Genomic DNA, 20,187 nt, shown 5'->3' with positions numbered 1-20,187 from the left:
TGGTAGATAACTGGACGGAATACCTACTTGGAATGCTGGAGGTTGTGGGTTCGATCCTTATGTGACACAGTCTGTTTTCAGCTCTAACTTCTAATGAAGAAGTCAAATACAATAGCAAACACCACATCAGTGTATCTGCTCAGATAGCTCAGTGTGGTAGATAATTGCTCGTAGTATCCAGTTGGAATACTGGAGGTTGTGGGTTCGATCCTTATTTGACACGATGAGTTTTGAGGTCTTACTTCAAATAAAGAAGTCACATAAAATAGCAAACACCGCATTAGTGTATCTGCTCAGATAGCTCAGTGTGGTAGATAACTGCTCGTAGTATCCGGTTGGAATACTGGAGGTTGTGGGTTCGATCCTTATGTGACACAGTCTGTTTTCAGCTCTAACTTCAAATGAAGAAGTCAAATACAATAGCAAACACCGCATCAGTGTATCTGCTCAGATAGCTCAGTGTGGTAGATAACTGCTCGTAGTATCCGGTTGGAATACTGGAGGTTGTGGGTTCGATCCTTATGTGACACAGTCTGTTTTCAGCTCTAACTTCTAATGACGAAGTCAAATATACGAAGAGAACAGTCCTCACTGCGTGTGGCACTGGTGGCTGGGTTGCTGAGTTCTGGTTCGGGCTGCGGCAGGTCGGGGTTCAATCCCTACCCACATCAGTGTCCGGTGCCCGACAGTGGAGTGAGACGAGCGTCTCCTCCCAGGGTTTACCAGAGATACAACTGGGGGGTTATGCATCAGTATATATGTTAAATATATACTTTTATGCGACGCATATAATCTTACATGCGACGCATATAATGTTATTTAATATATATACTTTTATGCGACGCATATGATATTATATGCAATTATATGTGCGTCGCATAAAAGTATATATTTAACATATATACTGATGCATAACCCCCCAGTTGTATCTCTGGTAAACCCTGGGAGGAGACGCTCGTCTCACTCCACTGTCGGGCACCGGACACTGATGAGGGTGGGGATTGAACCCCGATCTACCGCAGCCCGAACCAGAACTCAGCAACCCAGCCACCAGTGCCACACGCAGTGAGGACTGTTCTCTTCGTATATTTGACTTCGTCATTAGAAGTTAGAGCTGAAAACAGACTGTGTCACATAAGGATCGAACCCACAACCTCCAGTATTCCAACTGGATACTACGAGCAGTTATCTACCACACTGAGCTATCTGAGCAGATACACTGATGCGGTGTTTGCTATTGTATGTGACTTCTTTATTTGAAGTAAGACCTCAAAACTCATCGTGTCAAATAAGGATCGAACCCACAACCTCCAGTATTCCAACCGGATACTACGAGCAGTTATCTACCACACTGAGCTATCTGAGCAGATACACTGATGTGGTGTTTGCTATTGTATTTGACTTCTTCATTAGAAGTTAGAGCTGAAAACAGACTGTGTCACATAAGGATCGAACCCACAACCTCCAGTATTCCAAGTGGGTATTCCGTCCAGTTATCTACCACACTGAGCTATCTCACCAGATATGTTGATGTATTGTTTCTTTTTGTATTTGACTTCTTTATTTGAAGTAAGAGCTCAAAACTCATTGTGTCATATAAGGATCGAACCCACAACCTCCAGTATTCCAACCAGATACTACGAGCAGTTATCTACCACACTGAGCTATCTGAGCAGATACACTGATGCGGTGTTTGCTATTGTATGTGACTTCTTTATTTGAAGTTAGAGCTGAAAACAGACTGTGTCACATAAGGATCGAACCCACAACCTCCAGTATTCCAACCGGATACTACGAGCAGTTATCTACCACACTGAGCTATCTGAGCAGATACACTGATGCGGTGTTTGCTATTGTATTTGACTTCTTCATTAGAAGTTAGAGCTGAAAACAGACTGTGTCACATAAGGATCGAACCCACAACCTCCAGTATTCCAACCGGATACTACGAGCAGTTATCTACCACACTGAGCTATCTGAGCAGATACACTGATGCGGTGTTTGCTATTGTATGTGACTTCTTTATTTGAAGTAAGACCTCAAAACTCATCGTGTCAAATAAAGATCGAACCTACAACCTCCAGTATTCCAACTAGGTATTCCGTCTAGTTATCTACCACACTGAGCTATCTCACTAGATATGATGATGTATTGTTTCGTTTTGTATTTGACTTCTTTATTTGAAGTAAGAGCTCAAAACTTATTGTGTCATATAAGGATCAAACACACAACCTCCAGTACTCCAACCGGATACTACGACCAGTTATCTACCACACTGAGCTATCTCACCAGATATATTGATGTATTGTTTCGTTTTGTATTTGACTTCTTTATTTGAAGTAAGAGCTCAAAACTCATTGTGTCATATAAGGATCAAACTCACAACCGCCAATATTCCAACCAGATATCTACCAACCTGAGCTATTTCAAAAGTCATAATATAGCATGTAAAAAAAAAATTCCAAAAAAGTAATGTCGAAAGATGTCATGAAAAAAAGTCAGAGTATCTTTCATGACGAAAAAAGGTCATGAAAGAAAGTTGAAAAATCGACCGAAAAAAAAGTCATAGTATGTCGAAAAATTTCGTGAAAAAAAGTCATAGTATATATAGTATATATATTGTATGTCGAAAAATTTCATGAAAAAGTCATAGCATAGTATGTCGAAAAATCGACCGAAAAAAAAGTCATAGTCATATCATCCGAGCTGCCAGGAGAATATCACAAGAACTTCTGCCTATAGACAGGAAATAATGCTTCCAGAATCAAACATACATCCAGTTATACGAATGACCATATTAACGTTAAAAAACTTTCATAGTGTGTGAGAAAATAATCATTTATAAAATGTCGAAAAATTTCATGAAAAAAAGTCATAGTCTGTCTATAATTCATCCCGATCAGTCAGGGTTTTATCTCCAGGCGACAACTCTCTGGTAACCTACAGCTACGGTTCAGGAAGGGGCTACGGTGTATAAGGGATCTTTTTCAAAACGATAACTTAATGTCTTTTGAGCACATTGTTAGAGAACATGACATACCTAGTGTCTAGCCTTCCCATCTCGCCCAATAGATGTTTGGATTGAGGAATCTTTAGATTGTGGTCAGATATCTAGATTGTTCAGTGAAATTCAAAGGGTGGCATCGCCTTCACTGAACCATCTCAGGGAACAATGGGGTAAAGACTTTGGAGCTGATTTTTCAGATAAAGTTTGGCAGTTTGCAATTGAATGGATCCATTCAACATCTATGCAATAGAAAACTGAAATTTTAACTCCAAGTTGTCCCTAGTATCTAGCCCTATTTTTCTGATATATTCACCTAGATTCCCTTAAACATCTCCTCAGCAGCCTCCTCCTTGGCCTTAAATAAATAAAGGGTTATATCATAAATGTCAGGGTTACATATCATATGTTTGCTATTGTATTTGACTTCTTCATTTGAAGTTAGAGCTGAAAACAGACTGTGTCACATAAGGACCAAACCCACAACCTCCAGTATTCCAACCAGTTACCTACCACACTGAGCTATCCGACCAGATACTCTGATGTGCTGTTTGTGTTTGTTTTTGACTTCTTCATTTGAAGTTAGCTCTCAAAATTCGATGTGTAGCATAAGGATCGAACCCACTACCTCAAGTATTCCAACCAGTTATCTACCATACTGTGCTATCTCTCTGGATACTCTGATGTGCTGTTTGTTGTTGTATTCTTCATTTGAAGTTAGCTCTCAAAACTCACTGTCACATGAAATTTTTCGACTTTATGACTTTTTTCATTACATTTTTCGACGTATTATACTATGACATTTTCTTTCATGACATTCATGACATACTAAATAATTAGATATTAAATAATAATTAGCATTTTGGAATAAAGAAAACAAAACCAAACAAAAAGAAAAGTCATGAGACTTGTGTGAAGTGACGTGAGTTCAGGTAGGCTAAATACTGGGTCACCAGGGCAGCACCATCACTCTCAATTAGAGATTATTGTCTGAGGGAGAACAGTGACTTCTAGTTCTGTTTTTAACCACATCTTTGTTTAATCAGCTGATGCATACTTAGGCCTACAGCTCAGCTGCCTGAGGATCACAGGCATTTTGACATCTTGACAGATGAAGGAGCCGTGGTTAGATCTATGCAGGTATCAGTGTCTTTGACCGACAGACTGAACTCTTTGTCTGGGTGGGTTTGTTCTTCGTCACTGAGCTGGATTAGACATCAACGTAAAATCTGCTTCACCTCTACTCTACCTTTTAAATAGGATTTGTGCTCAGGGTCTTTTGAACAGACCCAGTCTGAAGCCCTGAAGGACAGGAAGTGGGTTTAAACAGGCCTAAATAGGACTACATTTTATGTTTTAGGTCAGATGTTTCTGCTATTGGGCCACCTATTTGTTTTGCACAGTCTTACTTTCATTCAGTAGTCCTGTCTGGCCAATAAAACAGCTTTCCTGACTTTCTGAAAGTTGCACTAGAGCAACTGCACAAAGTTAAAAACTAAAAGTTAATTCAGCCACAGATTGTGGATGCAGGTAAGATAATGAATTCTAACATTTCTTATCAGATTTGAAATGTCAAATGTAGAATAATTTTAATAAAATGCCAAAACCCGAAGTTCTTGTAAGGCTGAACACGTTCATTTATCTACACCAAAACATACCTAAGCCCTTTCCAGATTCCTGTCATGACAATCCATTATTATATTTAACTTTGCTGCTCACACAATTTACAATTGTTTTGCCTCAGTTCTGACAAATGAAGTTCCAACATGCAAAACTCTTAATGCAAAGAGCCAAACTGACTTATTAACTTCTCACATTTAAACACGAAATGCTGAACTTTCATACAAAGTTTTTTGCTAAATTAAAAGTATACCGTTTGGTGTTGAAATTGAAACTGGCTCATTATGTGTTAATCTGCAAACCACATGTGACAGTGGAGCTGCTTGCATTCACCTGCTTCTGTGCATTTCCACCCCTTTTCCTCTCATAATTAAATGTCCTATTTTCAGAAGCTACATTGATGCAAGAAGCTTTGTGTTTGTAATCATACATGACCAATTATTTCATCTTAATCAGCTGCTCTGATGTCGTTTCTACATCGTTTCTGTCCTCTTAAGCTGCATGATCTAAATCTCTCTTCTCCGTTTCCTCAACCGACCTAAATCCTCTCACCTGAAACATATCCACTTCATTTCTTTCTCACCTTCTCAAGCATGTATGAATACATTTGTAAAGATCTGGCAGCATTTACAATTAATAGAAACTGTATTTTCTCACACAGTGAAGCTCATATACAGACTAGAGTATAGTTCAAAGATTAAGACTTACAGCAGGGTTGTGCTCTTAGAAACCTACAGGAGACAATCCACTTTCAATCTGCAGCCTGCGTCTGAGCCGGACTGTAACACACAACAGATTGTGAGGCAAAATGAAGCCAAAACTGTGTTGATTTTACTTTGCTATGCATCTCAGCCTTCATTACTTCTCATCAATATAATTAAAATAGATTAGACAAGGCAAATAGGACAATTATCTATGAAGAATGGTATCAATTAAGGATCAAGGTTCATATTTTCTTGCTGTTTTTTTATATGAAGTCTTTGAAACCAAGCATGAATTATGTGTTGAACAGTTGAAAAGATGCCACTGAATTAGCACATCAACAGTAATCACTCCTGCTGCTACTAATAGCTTCTGCCGAGTTGCTCCCTCCAATAAAGTCAGGGTGTAATCCTCACTAGCTAATGAACAACCAAGTAGGATTTCAGGTGCAGAGTAAACCTCGACCTGATGCCCCAACCTGTACCACCACACTGTAAGAACGAGAGCGACGAAGGGAGGGACTTGAAAGAAAGAAAAGTGTGCTCAAGACACCGACAGGACAGAGATGATTTCTATTTGTTCTGGTTGATGGAAGAAAACGGATTAAAGGAAAATATATGTTGGATGCTACTCAACTGGATTTAATTTATTGTCCTCAAATCCTCTTTTGACTCCCTGTTACAGTAAAAAGGTACGGTGAGTGCTGATATCAATATTCATTTGTAACCATGATGTAAAATACATATTTAAATACGTAAAATAAGTATTTTGTGTCAAGTGTTATGCAAATTGAAACTGGAAGTTGGCTCATTATTGTATGTGTTGTCTTGTGCTCACTGGCTTCTGTGCATTTCTGCAACTTTTCATCTCATAATTAAATAATCAGCAGCTACATTGATGCAACCAGCTTTGTGTTTGTAATCATAAATGAACAATCATTTAACAGCTGCTCTGATGTAGTTTCTCTGCTGTTTGACAGTTTCTGTCCTCTTTAGCTACATGATCTAAATCCCTCTTCTCTGTTTCCTCAAATCCTCTCAACTGAAACATATCCACATCACTTCTTTCTCACCTGCTCTCGAGCATGCATTGATCTTCTCTAAAGATCTGGATGCATGTGCAGCATCTGCAATGAATAGAAACAGTTTTGTTGTCACACGGTGAAAGCTCATACAGACATAGATTAGTTCAAAGATTATGTAAAGACTTGCAGCAGTGTTATGCTATTAGACACCAACAGGAGACAATCCAATTTCAATCTGCAGCCTGCGTCTAAGCCGGACTGTAACACTCAACAGATTGTGTGGCAAAATTAAGTCAAAATTGTTGTGATTTTACTTTGCTATGCATGTCAGCCTTCACTATTCTCATGATTCAAAACATATACGTAGTATATGTAATAAAATTAGCACAATCTTAAACATCTACAGTAGTAAAATGCAACATAGACATTAATGCAGCAGCAATATTAATCTAAAAACATCATATATAATAGTATTGACAGGGACCATAATGCATAATGAGTACTTTTATTTTTGATACTAGTTTGCTGATACTAATAGAACTGAGCCTATTACTTACATACTTTTACTTTGACCAACAATAACATTTTATCTGTAATAAGATCCTCGCTTTTGTTGCAACAGTGTTCTACTTGTTGAAACACATATAGAAACAACTCTAAAAATGTAGGATGAGGTCAGTCATCGGTGTTGTAAATCTCTGGTATCAACAGTCAGTGTTAATTGGATTATGTAGAGTCAGGAAAGCGCCACAGCCAACAGTATCACTTTCTGTATTACATGTACCAGGTCAGGATGCAGCGGCTTATACACATGAAATATACACCCAGGAAGACTTAACACGGCAATCCAGTGATCCACTTTACACTTCCTGTCCATTTTGTTGCAGGGAGATGTATTTTTCTACATGTTGCACAGCACATAAAAGGCCCATTATGCAGTATGATATCAGCAGATATAAAATGTTAAATTGCAGACTTTTGAACAATCTATCCATGATCCATGATAAATGTTCTTGGGTTTCAGTCTCTCAGGGTTAACAAGCTAAAATGAATTGCCTTTTTGCACCAACATTCAATGATAAAGGAAGAAACAAATGCATAGAGATGTAGATAATTCCTCAAACTGTGCGTCAAATAAACAAGAATCCAACAAAAGCAAGCCGAGGAATAAACATTTCTTCTGTTTACAATATATTTCAGCATTCAAAAATGCTCTTTATAATTCAAATTACAACATCATGCAGGGAGGTAATCTGCTGAATGGAAAAACGTGAGCTAATGCTCTACTTCTTCACAGCTCCCCAAATCCCTTGGTTTGCATGATTGTGTGCACAAGTAGGTGCACACAGGCTTAATTTCCAGGCCTGCCTGCAGCATCGGAAATAAAAAGCCAACTTCAGTGACTTTTGTCTTTTGAACAGCAGGGTGCAGTATATCACAACATTAGTCCTTCTCCACCTCAAATATTTTCTTACCTGGAAAAAGTAATTCTATCATTCTCTGGAGCAGTAAATGCACTGAGACAACCTCTGTGCATGAGGAAGACCCTGAGGAAATTAGTACATGATCAAACAAAGTAACCCATGGAATGCACTCAATATTGATGACTGATGACAGACATTATAATAATGTCAGCATAATGTTATATTTAACTAGTACAAGAAAAAAAATCAATCAGCCCCTCTCATTATATGGCATTTTGTACAAAAATGTGTTTTAATGATTATATAATGCGATGGAAGTCATAATTGCTGCTAAAAATAATGGAAACAGGACAGGTTTTTTGTTTTTTTAGCACTCTCATTAACTTCCCTACTGATTCTGTGTGTGCCAGACAAAGGTGCAGCCATGGACATCGGCGGTTTGGAAACGGTGGTGGCAAACTCTGCCTACGTTTCAGCCCGTGGCAGCGTGGACGGAGGAGCAGCAGCAGCCATGCGTGACAAGAAGATGCGTGCCAGGCTGAGGCTCCCACACATCAGAGACTGTGAACACATGAAAACATCCATAGACACAACCTTTGACTTCATGTGTGTCAAACAGCCTGTCGGCAAGCGCCTGTTCCAGCAGTTTCTGGAGAGTGAAGCAACCCACAAAAACGCCGGAGAGCTGTGGAAAGACATCGAAGACTACACCGTATGTAAAGAAGCGGAGCGAGTGCAGAAGGCCCAGAAAATTGTCAATAATTACTACAAGTCAGCTTCAAAGAGTTTTTGCAGCTTCTTGGAGGAGAAGGCCGTCGCTCGAGTTGTAGAAGACTTCAAGAACGTCCGTGGTGACCTGTTTAAAGAGAGCGAGCAGCAGCTGCTTAAACACCTGGAGAAGGCGGCCAAAGATGGCTTCAAGGACAGCATGTACTTCCTGCGTTTCGTTCAGTTCAAATGGCTGGAGAGCCAGCCTTTTGATGAGGAGTGGTTCGCGGACTTCAGGGTCCTGGGTAAAGGAGGTTTTGGGGAAGTGTTTGCTTGTCAGGCTAAAGCAACAGGCAAAATGTACGCCAACAAGAAGCTGGAGAAAAAGAGGCTGAAGAAACGCAAAGGCTACGAGGTAAAGCGCTGAAGTGGCATCTATATGTCCCACCTATAGTCATTCATAGTGTCAATCAAAAGAGTAACTACAAAGATGCACTCAGTAGAGTGCAGATCTCAGCCAGGAGTGTCTGCAACAACAGCTGCCATAATGTTTGATTGAATGAATACAACCCACAATTGGCTGACCCCCGTCTAGACTGCAAGTGTGTCAGACTTGTTTTTATCTAATCTATACTGCACCGGCTCTGTGCAGGCGAGCGTCTCAGCTCCGTAACCGTGGCGTGAATCGCTTATTCAGGCTTCAAGGCTATTTTTTCAACAATATGCATGTAAACGTGAGGATGATGCCCAGTAAAAAGGCATGGAACAACTGTGTCTCTGGCCACAGAGCAAATAGCAATGCAGTCAGCAGTGCGTGTAGTTCTGTTAGCTGATCTCACCGTCCTAAACTATGAAACTGAGCAGACTGTTTTCCCCCTACTGTGTCTCACTTGTGGCCCCTACCGGCCGGGGTTGGTTAGGAGTAGCGAGTCAGCAGTCGTAAATCAATCAATGACAGTATCAAAAAGGCAATAAAAGACGTTTTGAGAAAGTGTGAGTCACTGCAACCGCGAGAGGTCCTTAAAAGGTCCGGCCATAAATTAACTCCCAACAGGTTATGCAGTTTGGTGCAGCAGTTTGCAAGATTAGCCGTGGACGGACACGACCGATCTCATTATCTCCTGGTGGATATAACAATACAAAGTGAAATCATTCGACTGGCAACCTCACGTGCTAAACTACAGCAGGAAATCAGAAGGAACAGGTTGTGAGAGAAAATAACCGAACGAGTGCAAAGGTTTAGTATTTAGCACAATGGCTCAATGCAAAGAAGCTTGTGACTCTTTTAAAGACGTCACAAGGCAGCTCAGAGACAAAGACGCTGAAGCCCACTGCTTCTAAAGAAGATCTTCAAGTTAGTCTACTCAATTAAACATGCTACAGTACGTTAAAGGTATTTTCACTTATGGTGATTAGACCTCTGCTCAGGTTGCACCTGCACATAGCTTAATGCACTTGATGTACTAATAAGAGACCTATTTCTCATAGCACAGATGTAACTAATAGCATCAATGATGTCTCTGTTGCATTTGGGTGTGTCAGTAAGCTACACTTGGACTTGCTATAGAAAGAAAAGCACAGGTGTAACTAATAATTAATTAGTTAATCCTGTTAAGTCTGCAGGATTTCAAACTAACTAAAGGCTCCACCTGATTAAAGCCGCTTCAAGCAGAGGGGAAGAAGTCATCTGCAGAAGTAAGCTACTGAAGTGACTGTTTGGAATGAAAACCTGCAGACTGATGGCTCATCGTGGCACATGGTCGAATCAGCCATGCCAGAGAGACATCATTTAAAATGTGAGGACATCAGAAGAGGTCTAATCAGGCAAAAATACCTGTCTGTGTGGCTGGACAGTGTGTCGGGGCTTTAATTATTCCTAATAGATGACGTTGTACATTCTTGCTTTTGTTGGATTCATCATGTTCTGATGTTTGATTTGTGTTTAGGGAGCAATTGTGGAGAAGCGCATCCTTGCAAAAGTTCACAGCCGCTTCATTGTGACGCTGGCTTATGCCTTCCAGACCAAGACCGACCTCTGCCTAGTCATGACCATCATGAACGGTGGAGATCTCAGGTGATCTATATAAACAGCAAATACAGCGGTATATATACATACACACATACTGACCAAAGCAATATGCCTCTAAAACACACACCACATACTGGTGTCTCTACTTAACAACAACAGCGTTTCACTCCTCTCATCGCCACTAATCAGCCTAAAGCAGATAAACCTCACAGCTGACGTACAGACTAGGAGTCTTGTGCAGCTTCTTCTCTCTTCTATACGTCTTGATTTCACAGAAATCCTAAAACATCAACCTCCTCTCTTACAGATATCATATGTATAATGTGGATGAAAAGAATCCTGGTTTTAATGAGAAGAGAGCAAGTTTCTATACAGCTCAGGTCATCTGTGGGATGGAGCACCTTCACCAGCACAGGATCATCTACAGAGACCTGAAACCAGAGAACGTGCTACTGGATGATGCAGGTGAGCCATTTCCTCTGCAGCATTTCAAGTCTCTGCATGTATGCCCTGATACTACAGCCCCAAAGACACTCTGTCTCTGTCCACGATTTGCTCTTCAACCATGTGAACATGGCTTTTATTTTAGTTTTTAACAGTAGTTGAAAACACGCTTTCATTCAGTCCCTCAAGACAATTATTATAAAGCAAGACTGATGGGTTAAGAAGCTAACTGGCTTGAGTAAATGACGTTGGCTCACTCTTAACACGAGAAAATCACCATGGTAACCTAAATGCTTTGCCACTAACAAGCTCAGGTGCAGGTTCGGTTCAGAGGATTGGATCAAAACACGCATCAGCCCGCACACCAACTGATCGTCATCACTCTAAAGAATCTAAAAATATCAAATATGAAATAGAATAAGTAAAAAATACTTCTTCTTACATTGAAGTGAGACACTGTAAAGAGCACATATTACAGATCGGGAAAAATGACTTTGCTTTTAACACATACAGTAGCAGGAAGCTAGCGGATAGTAGATTTCAGTAAGGACTAGATGATTGCAATTCCTGTAGAAAATGCGTGTGAATGCTGACAGCTGAAATGAATTGCAAAGCATTGCTGAAAATACAGAAATCTTTTAAAGTGCCAATGCGGAATGGACTTCTAGAAAGTAGTACTTGGGTTGAATAAACCTTTGAAACTATAAGTCATTATATAGAAAGTATTTGGGTGGATGAACCTTTAAAACTCTATTTGGGTAGAATGAGCTTTTATTTTGAAACATTAGGTCCATCCCTAGTTTTCTGTTAACATGCAGTGAGAGTTGGGGGCTTTTAATTTGAAACTGCGGACTGATGTTGGAAAAGTTTAATATTTTAAAAAGTATAAAGGGTATAAACAAGTTGAATATAAGCAGGAATGACCTTAAAAGGGCTGAATGTTTTGATAGTTGAACGGTTTCTGTAGCTTAAAGTATGCAGAAGTAGTTAAAGTTCAAGAAAAGTACGGAAGAAATATAAGAAAATGAAGAAGAAGAAGTTGAGGGATAAAGATTAGGATAACAATACGGTGAATGCTGCTGTACAGCCTTCACACTAAATAGCATGCACAGCTGTATATTAGTGCTGACTTTAATTACCAAAAGGATTATCCTCAGTGATGTAGTCTATTTTGCACTCATAATCCACCAGCACAGTCTAGGGGAATGTAATACATAATTGTCTATTCAATTAGCCACTGTTGTAATCAAAGCCTTTTCCATCAGGACATGTCCGCCTGTCAGATTTGGGTCTGGCTGTTGAACTTCCACCAGGAAAAGACACAACTACTGGATACGCAGGAACTCCAGGTAAGTGCACGAATCCAACATTTTAAGATGAAGTTAAACAAAACTGGCCCAGTGGAGAGGAAATGCTATCATCCCAGTGAAACCATAATCTGTATACCACCATGTAGACCGTGCTTCTCTAAGCAGTCTATTGTGTGTGAAATCTTGTTGTCTATGAATATAGGTTTCATGGCTCCAGAGCTGCTCCAGAAGAAGCAGTACGACTACTCGGTGGACTATTTTACGCTGGGAGTCACACTGTTCGAGATGATTGCCGCCAAAGGGCCCTTCAGAGTACGAGGAGAGCAGGTACTAATCTAGATGTGGAGAAAAGACTTTTAATGGGCAAAAATATCTTCAATTCACCTGTTTGCTCTTGTCCGGTGCCAATTCTCTGTTGCCAAATCATACTGTTCTGTTTCCTCAGGTTGAGAACACGGAGGTAGCTCGCAGGATCTTGAATGATCCAGTTGCTTATACACCGAGCTTCAGCAAAGAGTGCAAGGATCTCTGTGAAGGCCTGATGACCAAAGATCCGGCCAAACGCCTCGGGTTCAAAAATAACGAGTGCGAGGAGCTCAAGAATCAGCCCTTCTTCAAAGACATTAACTGGGGCCGTCTGGAAGCAGGTGGGTGAAAATCAGGTTGCGGAGGGAAACTCGAGATACGGATGGCGCAAAAAGTGGTGAAATACAAAAATAATATTTACCATATGCCATATTTTAATTTGTTTCTTCCTCTGTGTTCCATCTAAAAGGTATGCTACCTCCACCATTTGTCCCGGATCCCAGGGCGGTCTACGCCAAAGATATTGACGATGTGGGCGCCTTCAGCACAATGAAAGGCGTGGTCCTGGATAACAAGGACACCGAGTTCTACGATGACTTCTCTTCCGGCAATGTCCCGATCCCCTGGCAGGACGAGATGATCGAGACAGGCGTGTTTGGAGAGATGAACATCTGGGGGGAGAACGGCAAGCTGCCCAATGACCTCGACCCAAACTTCGTGGAAACCAAAAGCGGAGGATGTGTGCTCCTTTAGAAACAGAGCAGAGGGAAGAATATTGTATATTAAACACATTTAGATTCAGTTTGCGCTCATTTGATGCCACTTAATCCTAATCTGAATTATCTCTCATTTGTACAATAATTTGTTATTGTTGTAATAAATGTATTTGTGTATTTAAATATTATTATCATGTACCTATATTGTATATTATAGTGTTAATGTAAAAGTGGCAGCTTGGTAAAACAACATTATTTTTGTTTAGTAATTACAGTCAAATTATTTTGTAGAGAAATTACATGCAATGTTTATATAACATTAATTTATTTGGACCAAAGAAAAGTATTGACATTGTAACATTATGTAATTATTCTTTATTTATTCATTATATAACAAATAGTATTTAAGTTATTATGATGGCAAATATTGTAGACAGAAGAGTTAAAAGCAATCAATAAAATCTTGCTAAGCGCAAACATATGTGTTGAGTCTCCTCTCCGTGACTTTACTGTCCACATCGCTGCGTAGCGTGTGCGCTGGTCACGCACAGTAATACCCGTGGTTTCAAAGTAAGAGCGGTACAAATTTGGAGTTTATAAGATTACACAGGAACATGTCCCATTGTTTCCAGTAACAATGAAACAGTCAGACAACATTTTCTTTTGTAATTTAGGAATCTTTGGACTGCGAATTATGTCGTTAAAAATGCCAACAGGCAAAATAGCCGTGAATCTATAGTGTATCTAAACGACAATAGCGATCAGTGGTGAACTTCAGCGCTTATCAAACCTCCTGAATCTATATCTATATCTAATCTATATCGTGTTGTATTTTATGCAGATGTTTTATTGCTTCTAAATCTCTTTAATAGTATATGATGAAAGAATGCTCTGCAGATAAAGCTTCGTTTAAAAAGTTGTCTTGAAGACAGATTTTCCTGAATACCACTACGGATAGATAATTGGATAGCAACGAGGGGAACTTTGGTGAGATTTAAAAAAGTTATCTTACATTGAAAATGACACAAAAATGGGAACAGGACACCTTTTTGACTATCTTCCATCTATGTTGTTAATATCAACCATTATCTTCGTTATTATGTTAGCATGACCCCTTTAAAGGTCCCATATTTTAAAAAGTGAGATTATCATGTCTTTTATATTATAAAGCAGGTTTAAGTGCTATATAAATACTGTCAAAGTATCAAAACACTCAATCCACGGAGAAATACACACAGCCCGTATTCAGAAACTGTGCTTTTGAAACAAGCTGTTAGGATTTCTGCCCATTTATGATGTCACAAATATACAATATTTAGACCGTTTCACGGTTTTAAACTTAAACATTCTAAATGTGTCCCAGTTTATTTCCTGTTGCAGTGTAAGCGAATGACAGCTGACAGGATGTAAACAGGGACCCAAACTGTTTCCTAGCAACGCAATTCCGTTGAAATGCACTAAAACGAAGCGTTTCAGACAGAGCGTGAATACAGTTATAGTCAGGTAGACAGTATGAGAAAAATAATGTGTTTTTTGAACATTACAGCATGTAAACATGTTCTAGTTGTAACTCAAAATACAAGCATGAACCTGAAAATGAGCATGATATGTCCCCTTTAATATGGCACATTGAAATTGTGTTCTGTGAATTTGAAACGGTTGTGCAAACAACAGTGTTGACTTTGGCATAAAGTATATGTATTTGTACATCAAACCACTTTTTATATCTGTATATAAAAGATCTATTGTAGAAGTTTCTATTTTGTTGAAACAATAACTGAAATCCCCAGCACACTTGTTTATTTAAATTGACTCTTGTCTTTTGGGTTATACCGTTGGGGTAAATTATTAAACCACGGAGCATTTCAGGTCTAACTTTAAAAGTTAATCTTAAATTAACACTGAGAGCAATTCAGCAGTAAAAGTGAGTGTGGGATTATATTTTATTACACACCATTGTCAGTTATACTGTATGTCCCACTCGCAAATGAAGCAGTGAATCCAGAGAATGGTCATTTTACTTTCCAGGAACAATACACCGACCAGCCATAACATTATGACAGCACGTGCACCCTGACCGGTCTACGGCTACGCAGCCCCATACGCAACAAACTGCTCCTCACTGTGTGTTCTGACACCTTTCTATCAGAACCAGCATTAACTTGTTCAGCAGTTTGAGCTCCAGTAGCTCTTCTATTGGATCGGACAACACGGGCCAGCCTTCGCTCACCACGTGCATCAATGAGCCTCGGGTCTGACCCTGTCGCCGGTTCACCGGTTTTCCTTCCTTTGACCACTTTTGTTAGGTCCTGACCACTGCAGACCGGGAACATCCAACAAGAGCTGCAGTTCTGGAGATGCTCTGACCCGGTCGTCTAGACATCACAATTTGGCCCTCGTCAAAGTCGCTCACATCCTTACGCTGGCCCATTTTTTCTGCTTCCAACACAAAGTTCAAAGTTCAAAATGTTCACTTGCTGCCTAATAATCCCACCCACTGCCATATGCCATTGTAACGAGATAATCAATGTTATTCACTTCACCTGTCAGTGGTCTTAATGTTATGGCTGATCAGTGTATATATTTCTATGAAGATTAAAATAGTACAGTGAAAGACATCAATCATCACATTACTATCACCTTGACTTCAGACTTTACATATCAAAACGTTATCATATCGTTATACATATCACAACGTTGTGAAAAGAAATTGTAAACTAAGAGTTTACAGCCATGCACAGTGGTGCTTTGACCTAAATACTAACATGCACACAAAGACAATGCTAACACGCTGATGCTGCAGGTATAATGTTTAATGTAGAATGCTGGAAAGTACAGCTAAAAAAAACAAATGTAAACCTTGTGGTAGTGTTCTAGGGGAAAAGGGGATCACTGAAGTCACTAAGGTTCACTCTCACAATGAAAGACAATCCATCCAATAGCTGTTGAGATATTTCAGTCTGGACCAAAGTGGTGGACCGACCAACAGACCGACATCGCCTTGCCGTGACACATAGAGCTGTGATCACATTAATCAATAAGACCAGGTATTGAAACAGTGACGTCACCGAAACTGTATTACATAGAGTACACAAATACTGACTGTTCAAAGTTGTGCAAACGTCACATTATTTGAACAGCTTTAACTGAGAGCACATTACTGAACCCACACATTAATCATAATCTAAACTTAGTTCAGTTCAGGTTTGTTCAGTCACGTGATATTCTGAATTATCAAAGTCATCCTGATAGCCAAAAAGATAACTTCATTTACTGATCGATATAATTTTGTGCAGCATCACGGTTACATGGTCAATCACATTCACTACAGTGGCTGCTGTTAGACTCACGTCTTCCAGAAAAGATTTCATATGAATAGTTTTAAAAAGAATTTAAGTAAAAAAAATATAAGATTTAAAATGTTGAGGCACGACACCAGTGTTTATGTGCTTGGAAAAAAATGTATATATCACTGTCTCTCTCTTACGACGAAGTATTAGGGCCACATTAAAGGGACTGTTTGTAACTTTGTAAGTGTATAAATGTAGCGGGTCGGCACACATGCGCGCTCGCATATGCGCGTTCGCGTGTAGCCGCTGTATCCTCCTCCTCTGCCTGCTCGCCTTCACTGGACAGCGCGCGCGTTCTCGATCAGCTCGCTCCACCTCTAGACGTGAACGCGCGCTCACTCCACACTGCAGAAGAGTCAGTTTAGCTCTAAGAATATCTAGTGAATGTACAGGGGACGTTTGTGCAGAAATAAATGCTGCAGCTCCTCCAGACCAACAGAGGTTTTCCGTGTCTTGTGAAGTGACGGAGCTGTGCAGAGAGTTACGTTGTCTTCTCGTTACCGACCGGGTGCCGGTATCTCCTCTGCTCTCTCCGGCTGCGGGCGGAGAGAGCAGGGAGACACGCTGGAGAGCCCCGCTGCCTCAGCCTGCACTTAGGCAGGAAAAGCCAACACTAGGATCAGATCTTAATCATGTTCATGGAGAGACCTTCGTCTGGTCAGCTAACATTACTGCCAAGCAGCTGAAATATAGAGTGATATTGTGCTTTTAGCTGGCGTGTGTCGCCTCACTGTTTTGAGTGATGCTCGTTCAGGTATATTTAGAGCGAGCAAGCGCGAGCTCGACGCTAACTTTCGTTGATTTCACGGCCACAGGTGTCGCTGCTAAGAAGCATTTCTGAAAGTTACAAATAGTTCCTTTAAGGGAAAAAAATTAATCTGAGATTTCAAAAATAAAGTCATAATGTTACTAGAAAAAAGTCTTAATATTATAAAGGAGTAATTTTACATGTTATTTTAGAGGGCAAATAGTGTGAAAATGAGGAACGTGGAGCGTCTTGTGAAGTTATACTTTAGTTTAGGTTTCACAAATAACAAAATAGTATTACGACTTTTTTTCTCGTAAATTTACGACTTTATTCTCGAAATCTCAGATTTTTTTTCCCCTCAATGTGGCCCTCATACTCTCTTTCTGCCTCACACATAAATAACTGCAAGAAAAATGTAAGCAATGTTAGGCAGAAGAGGAAGAAGAAGAAGAGGCAGAAGAGGAAGAGGAAGAGGAAGAAGAAGAATTTTTCTGTTAAATTTGAGAGAATAAACTTTTTTATGCCCAGGGAATTCAGAGCAGATAAAGATATTAAAAGTTAAAACATTTTATTTCCTCTTCCACTTTCCACTGAACAGACAGCTACAACTAGTCTGCTAAAGTATGCGGTGCATTAACTTAATGTTTAAAATCAAATCACTTGAAAGATTGAAAATCATCATAATCACAATAAAAGCAGCATTTGCTCTTGTATAAGTAGTCGATGTGATGTGACCTTAACGTCAGTGCCATCGCAGCCGGTGTCGGAAGGCTAAAAGCCGAAAACCTTCAGGTTTGAGTGAACTTTCCCTTTAAGCAGGGAGGTCAACGGGGACACAACTAAATAAATCTATCAGCTGACTGAGGGCAGGGCAAGGAAATAAAATATTAACAGACATAAGATTATGATTTAAAGCCTGAATGTCTATTCAAAACTGTAAGTATACGACAGTACTTTGAACTGTGCTTGATTACAGAGAATTCACATTTGATAAGATACCGACTGTAAATGGTGAAGTTTCTCATAAACAAAAGAATAGCTCGACTCAAACATCTACGTTTACTTTTAATAGTCATCTTCACAGAGTACTGAGGAGGTATATGCAGTACAAGTGTAAAGACTGGATATACATCAGTTTTGCTAGATCTTGCATTTTTGCATTCTTCCATATGTTTCTTAATGTATGGAGACAAGCCATTCATTATAAGGGTGTGTGTTATAAAAACTGCCAGGTGACTGCACTGTACTATGTCAACGCAACAGTTCATCAGAGTTAAATCTATACGCTCCAGTACAAAAAAATGCATTTACAAAGAGCAAGAATTTCAACGCATCCTTTGTCCAGCTGCAGACTCGTTAATGCTTAACCAGTATTAAAATAGTCACTTTCTGCCTTCAATAAATCACCCACCTTACCCCAGCTTTCAGTGTTTGCTCTGCCCTCTATTCAGTATTTCCCCGTTAGTATTTGCTTAAGGAACTTTAAAATGACCTCTCTAAAATCACAAGCTACCAATTCCTCAAAAGGTGATGCAGGCAGGAGGACAAGATGATGCGAGGAACCTAAAAAGAAGAAGAATACCCAGAGAGTAAACCTCCAGTACAATAAGACCATCACTTTATAAGATCATTAAACCTTCCTCTGATTGACTTATGTCATCCCGCACATAGTTATAATATATTTTACAATCATGACAGTGCTTCTTAAAACACTACAACTGAATAAAACAATGAATTGTTCTGTTAACTGCCTCCTAAAGAAGCTTCAAAGGCACGTCAAAGCAATCAGTGCCAAATGATTCCAGCCTTTAGGCTCGTGGATTAAAGCCGTGATAACTGTTTTATTATCTCTGCCTCCACTGCCAATCAAAAGAGGAAAAAAAAAAAAAAAGCTCATTGTATACCTACATTTCTATGGTAACACACCAGGCACGTGAAATGTCATCAATTTTGGGCGGGAATAGCAGACTTATAATGTAGCTACAGCCAACAAATCAATGTTCAAATTAGTCCAGGTTTGAGTGCATGAGGGCAAAAAAGAATCAGTTCAGTTCTCACCCTCCCAAAATGCATATCAGATACAGTAGTTGCGAATAGAGCTCCTCACAGAGGTATTATCTATTAGTCTTGGTAATTATTAATAGAAGATTACTTTCAAGATGAAAGAGATCATCGAGGTTATAGCACTTTTCCTAGGTTTTGCAAGCTGGATAATGATTTTCATATCACTACACGATCAGTATTGGAAAGAATCCACGACAGAAGGCAGCGTAATTACGACCTCCACAATCTATGAGAACCTCTGGATGTCTTGTGCAAGTGATTCAACGGGGATCTATAACTGTCGGGACTTTCCATCCCTTTTCGCCCTCCCAGGTAAGTTAAAAGTGTTAATTGTCTAAAAGATCTTAGAAAAGTCACTTTTTTGAATCTTCTGTAAAAAAAAATTACAGTTATTCTCAATTGATAACAATTTGCTTCGCCTTTTAATTTTCTGATGATTCAGCTCTAAGTAACAGCTGACTAGGCATTTTCTAACCTACAACGTCACAGAGAAATTTATATTTGATTGAGGTACTTTTTCTTCAAAGAAAATGATTATGAGCAACACATATAGAATCAGAGAGCCCAACTTAACAAAAAGAAAAAAACAATATACATATGTAATGCAATGCTTGTTCTGTAAATCTACAGAAGCTGTGCAATCCAACACATAGCTCAGTAAACTTTGTGAAGCTTGTAAAGTTTATATAAGAGGAATTTACATCCACTTTATGGACATTTCTAACGACATAGATTGTA

General features: G+C 39.5%; 1 protein-coding gene across 1 annotated transcript; it reads left to right on the top strand.

Moving 5' to 3' along the window:
- Positions 1-8,106: 8,106 nt before the first annotated feature.
- Positions 8,107-13,741, top strand: grk1b (G protein-coupled receptor kinase 1 b). The gene is made up of 7 exons (XM_037749584.1): positions 8,107-8,897; positions 10,429-10,556; positions 10,819-10,976; positions 12,221-12,304; positions 12,468-12,592; positions 12,711-12,912; positions 13,041-13,741. Exons 1-7 carry the CDS (start codon positions 8,199-8,201, stop codon positions 13,322-13,324), a joined length of 1,680 nt encoding a protein of 559 aa, XP_037605512.1. The 5' UTR covers positions 8,107-8,198; the 3' UTR covers positions 13,325-13,741.
- Positions 13,742-20,187: the final 6,446 nt, after the last annotated feature.

The sequence above is a fragment of the Sebastes umbrosus genome, chromosome 17 (genome assembly GCF_015220745.1).
Source record: "Sebastes umbrosus isolate fSebUmb1 chromosome 17, fSebUmb1.pri, whole genome shotgun sequence".
NCBI classification, from domain to species: domain Eukaryota; kingdom Metazoa; phylum Chordata; class Actinopteri; order Perciformes; family Sebastidae; genus Sebastes; species Sebastes umbrosus.
Note: the sequence above shows the minus strand (reverse complement) of the source record. Positions and strands in the feature narration are given on the sequence as shown.

Bases quoted from the DNA above. Each gene is read 5' to 3' on its own strand.
- grk1b (XM_037749584.1), top strand. From the start codon at position 8,199: ATGGACATCGGCGGTTTGGAAACGGTGGTGGCAAACTCTGCCTACGTT. The intron at 12,593-12,710 runs GTACTAATCTAG...CTGTTTCCTCAG, and splicing joins TCAGAGTACGAGGAGAGCAG to GTTGAGAACACGGAGGTAGC. The intron at 12,913-13,040 runs GTGGGTGAAAAT...TCCATCTAAAAG, and splicing joins CTGGGGCCGTCTGGAAGCAG to GTATGCTACCTCCACCATTT.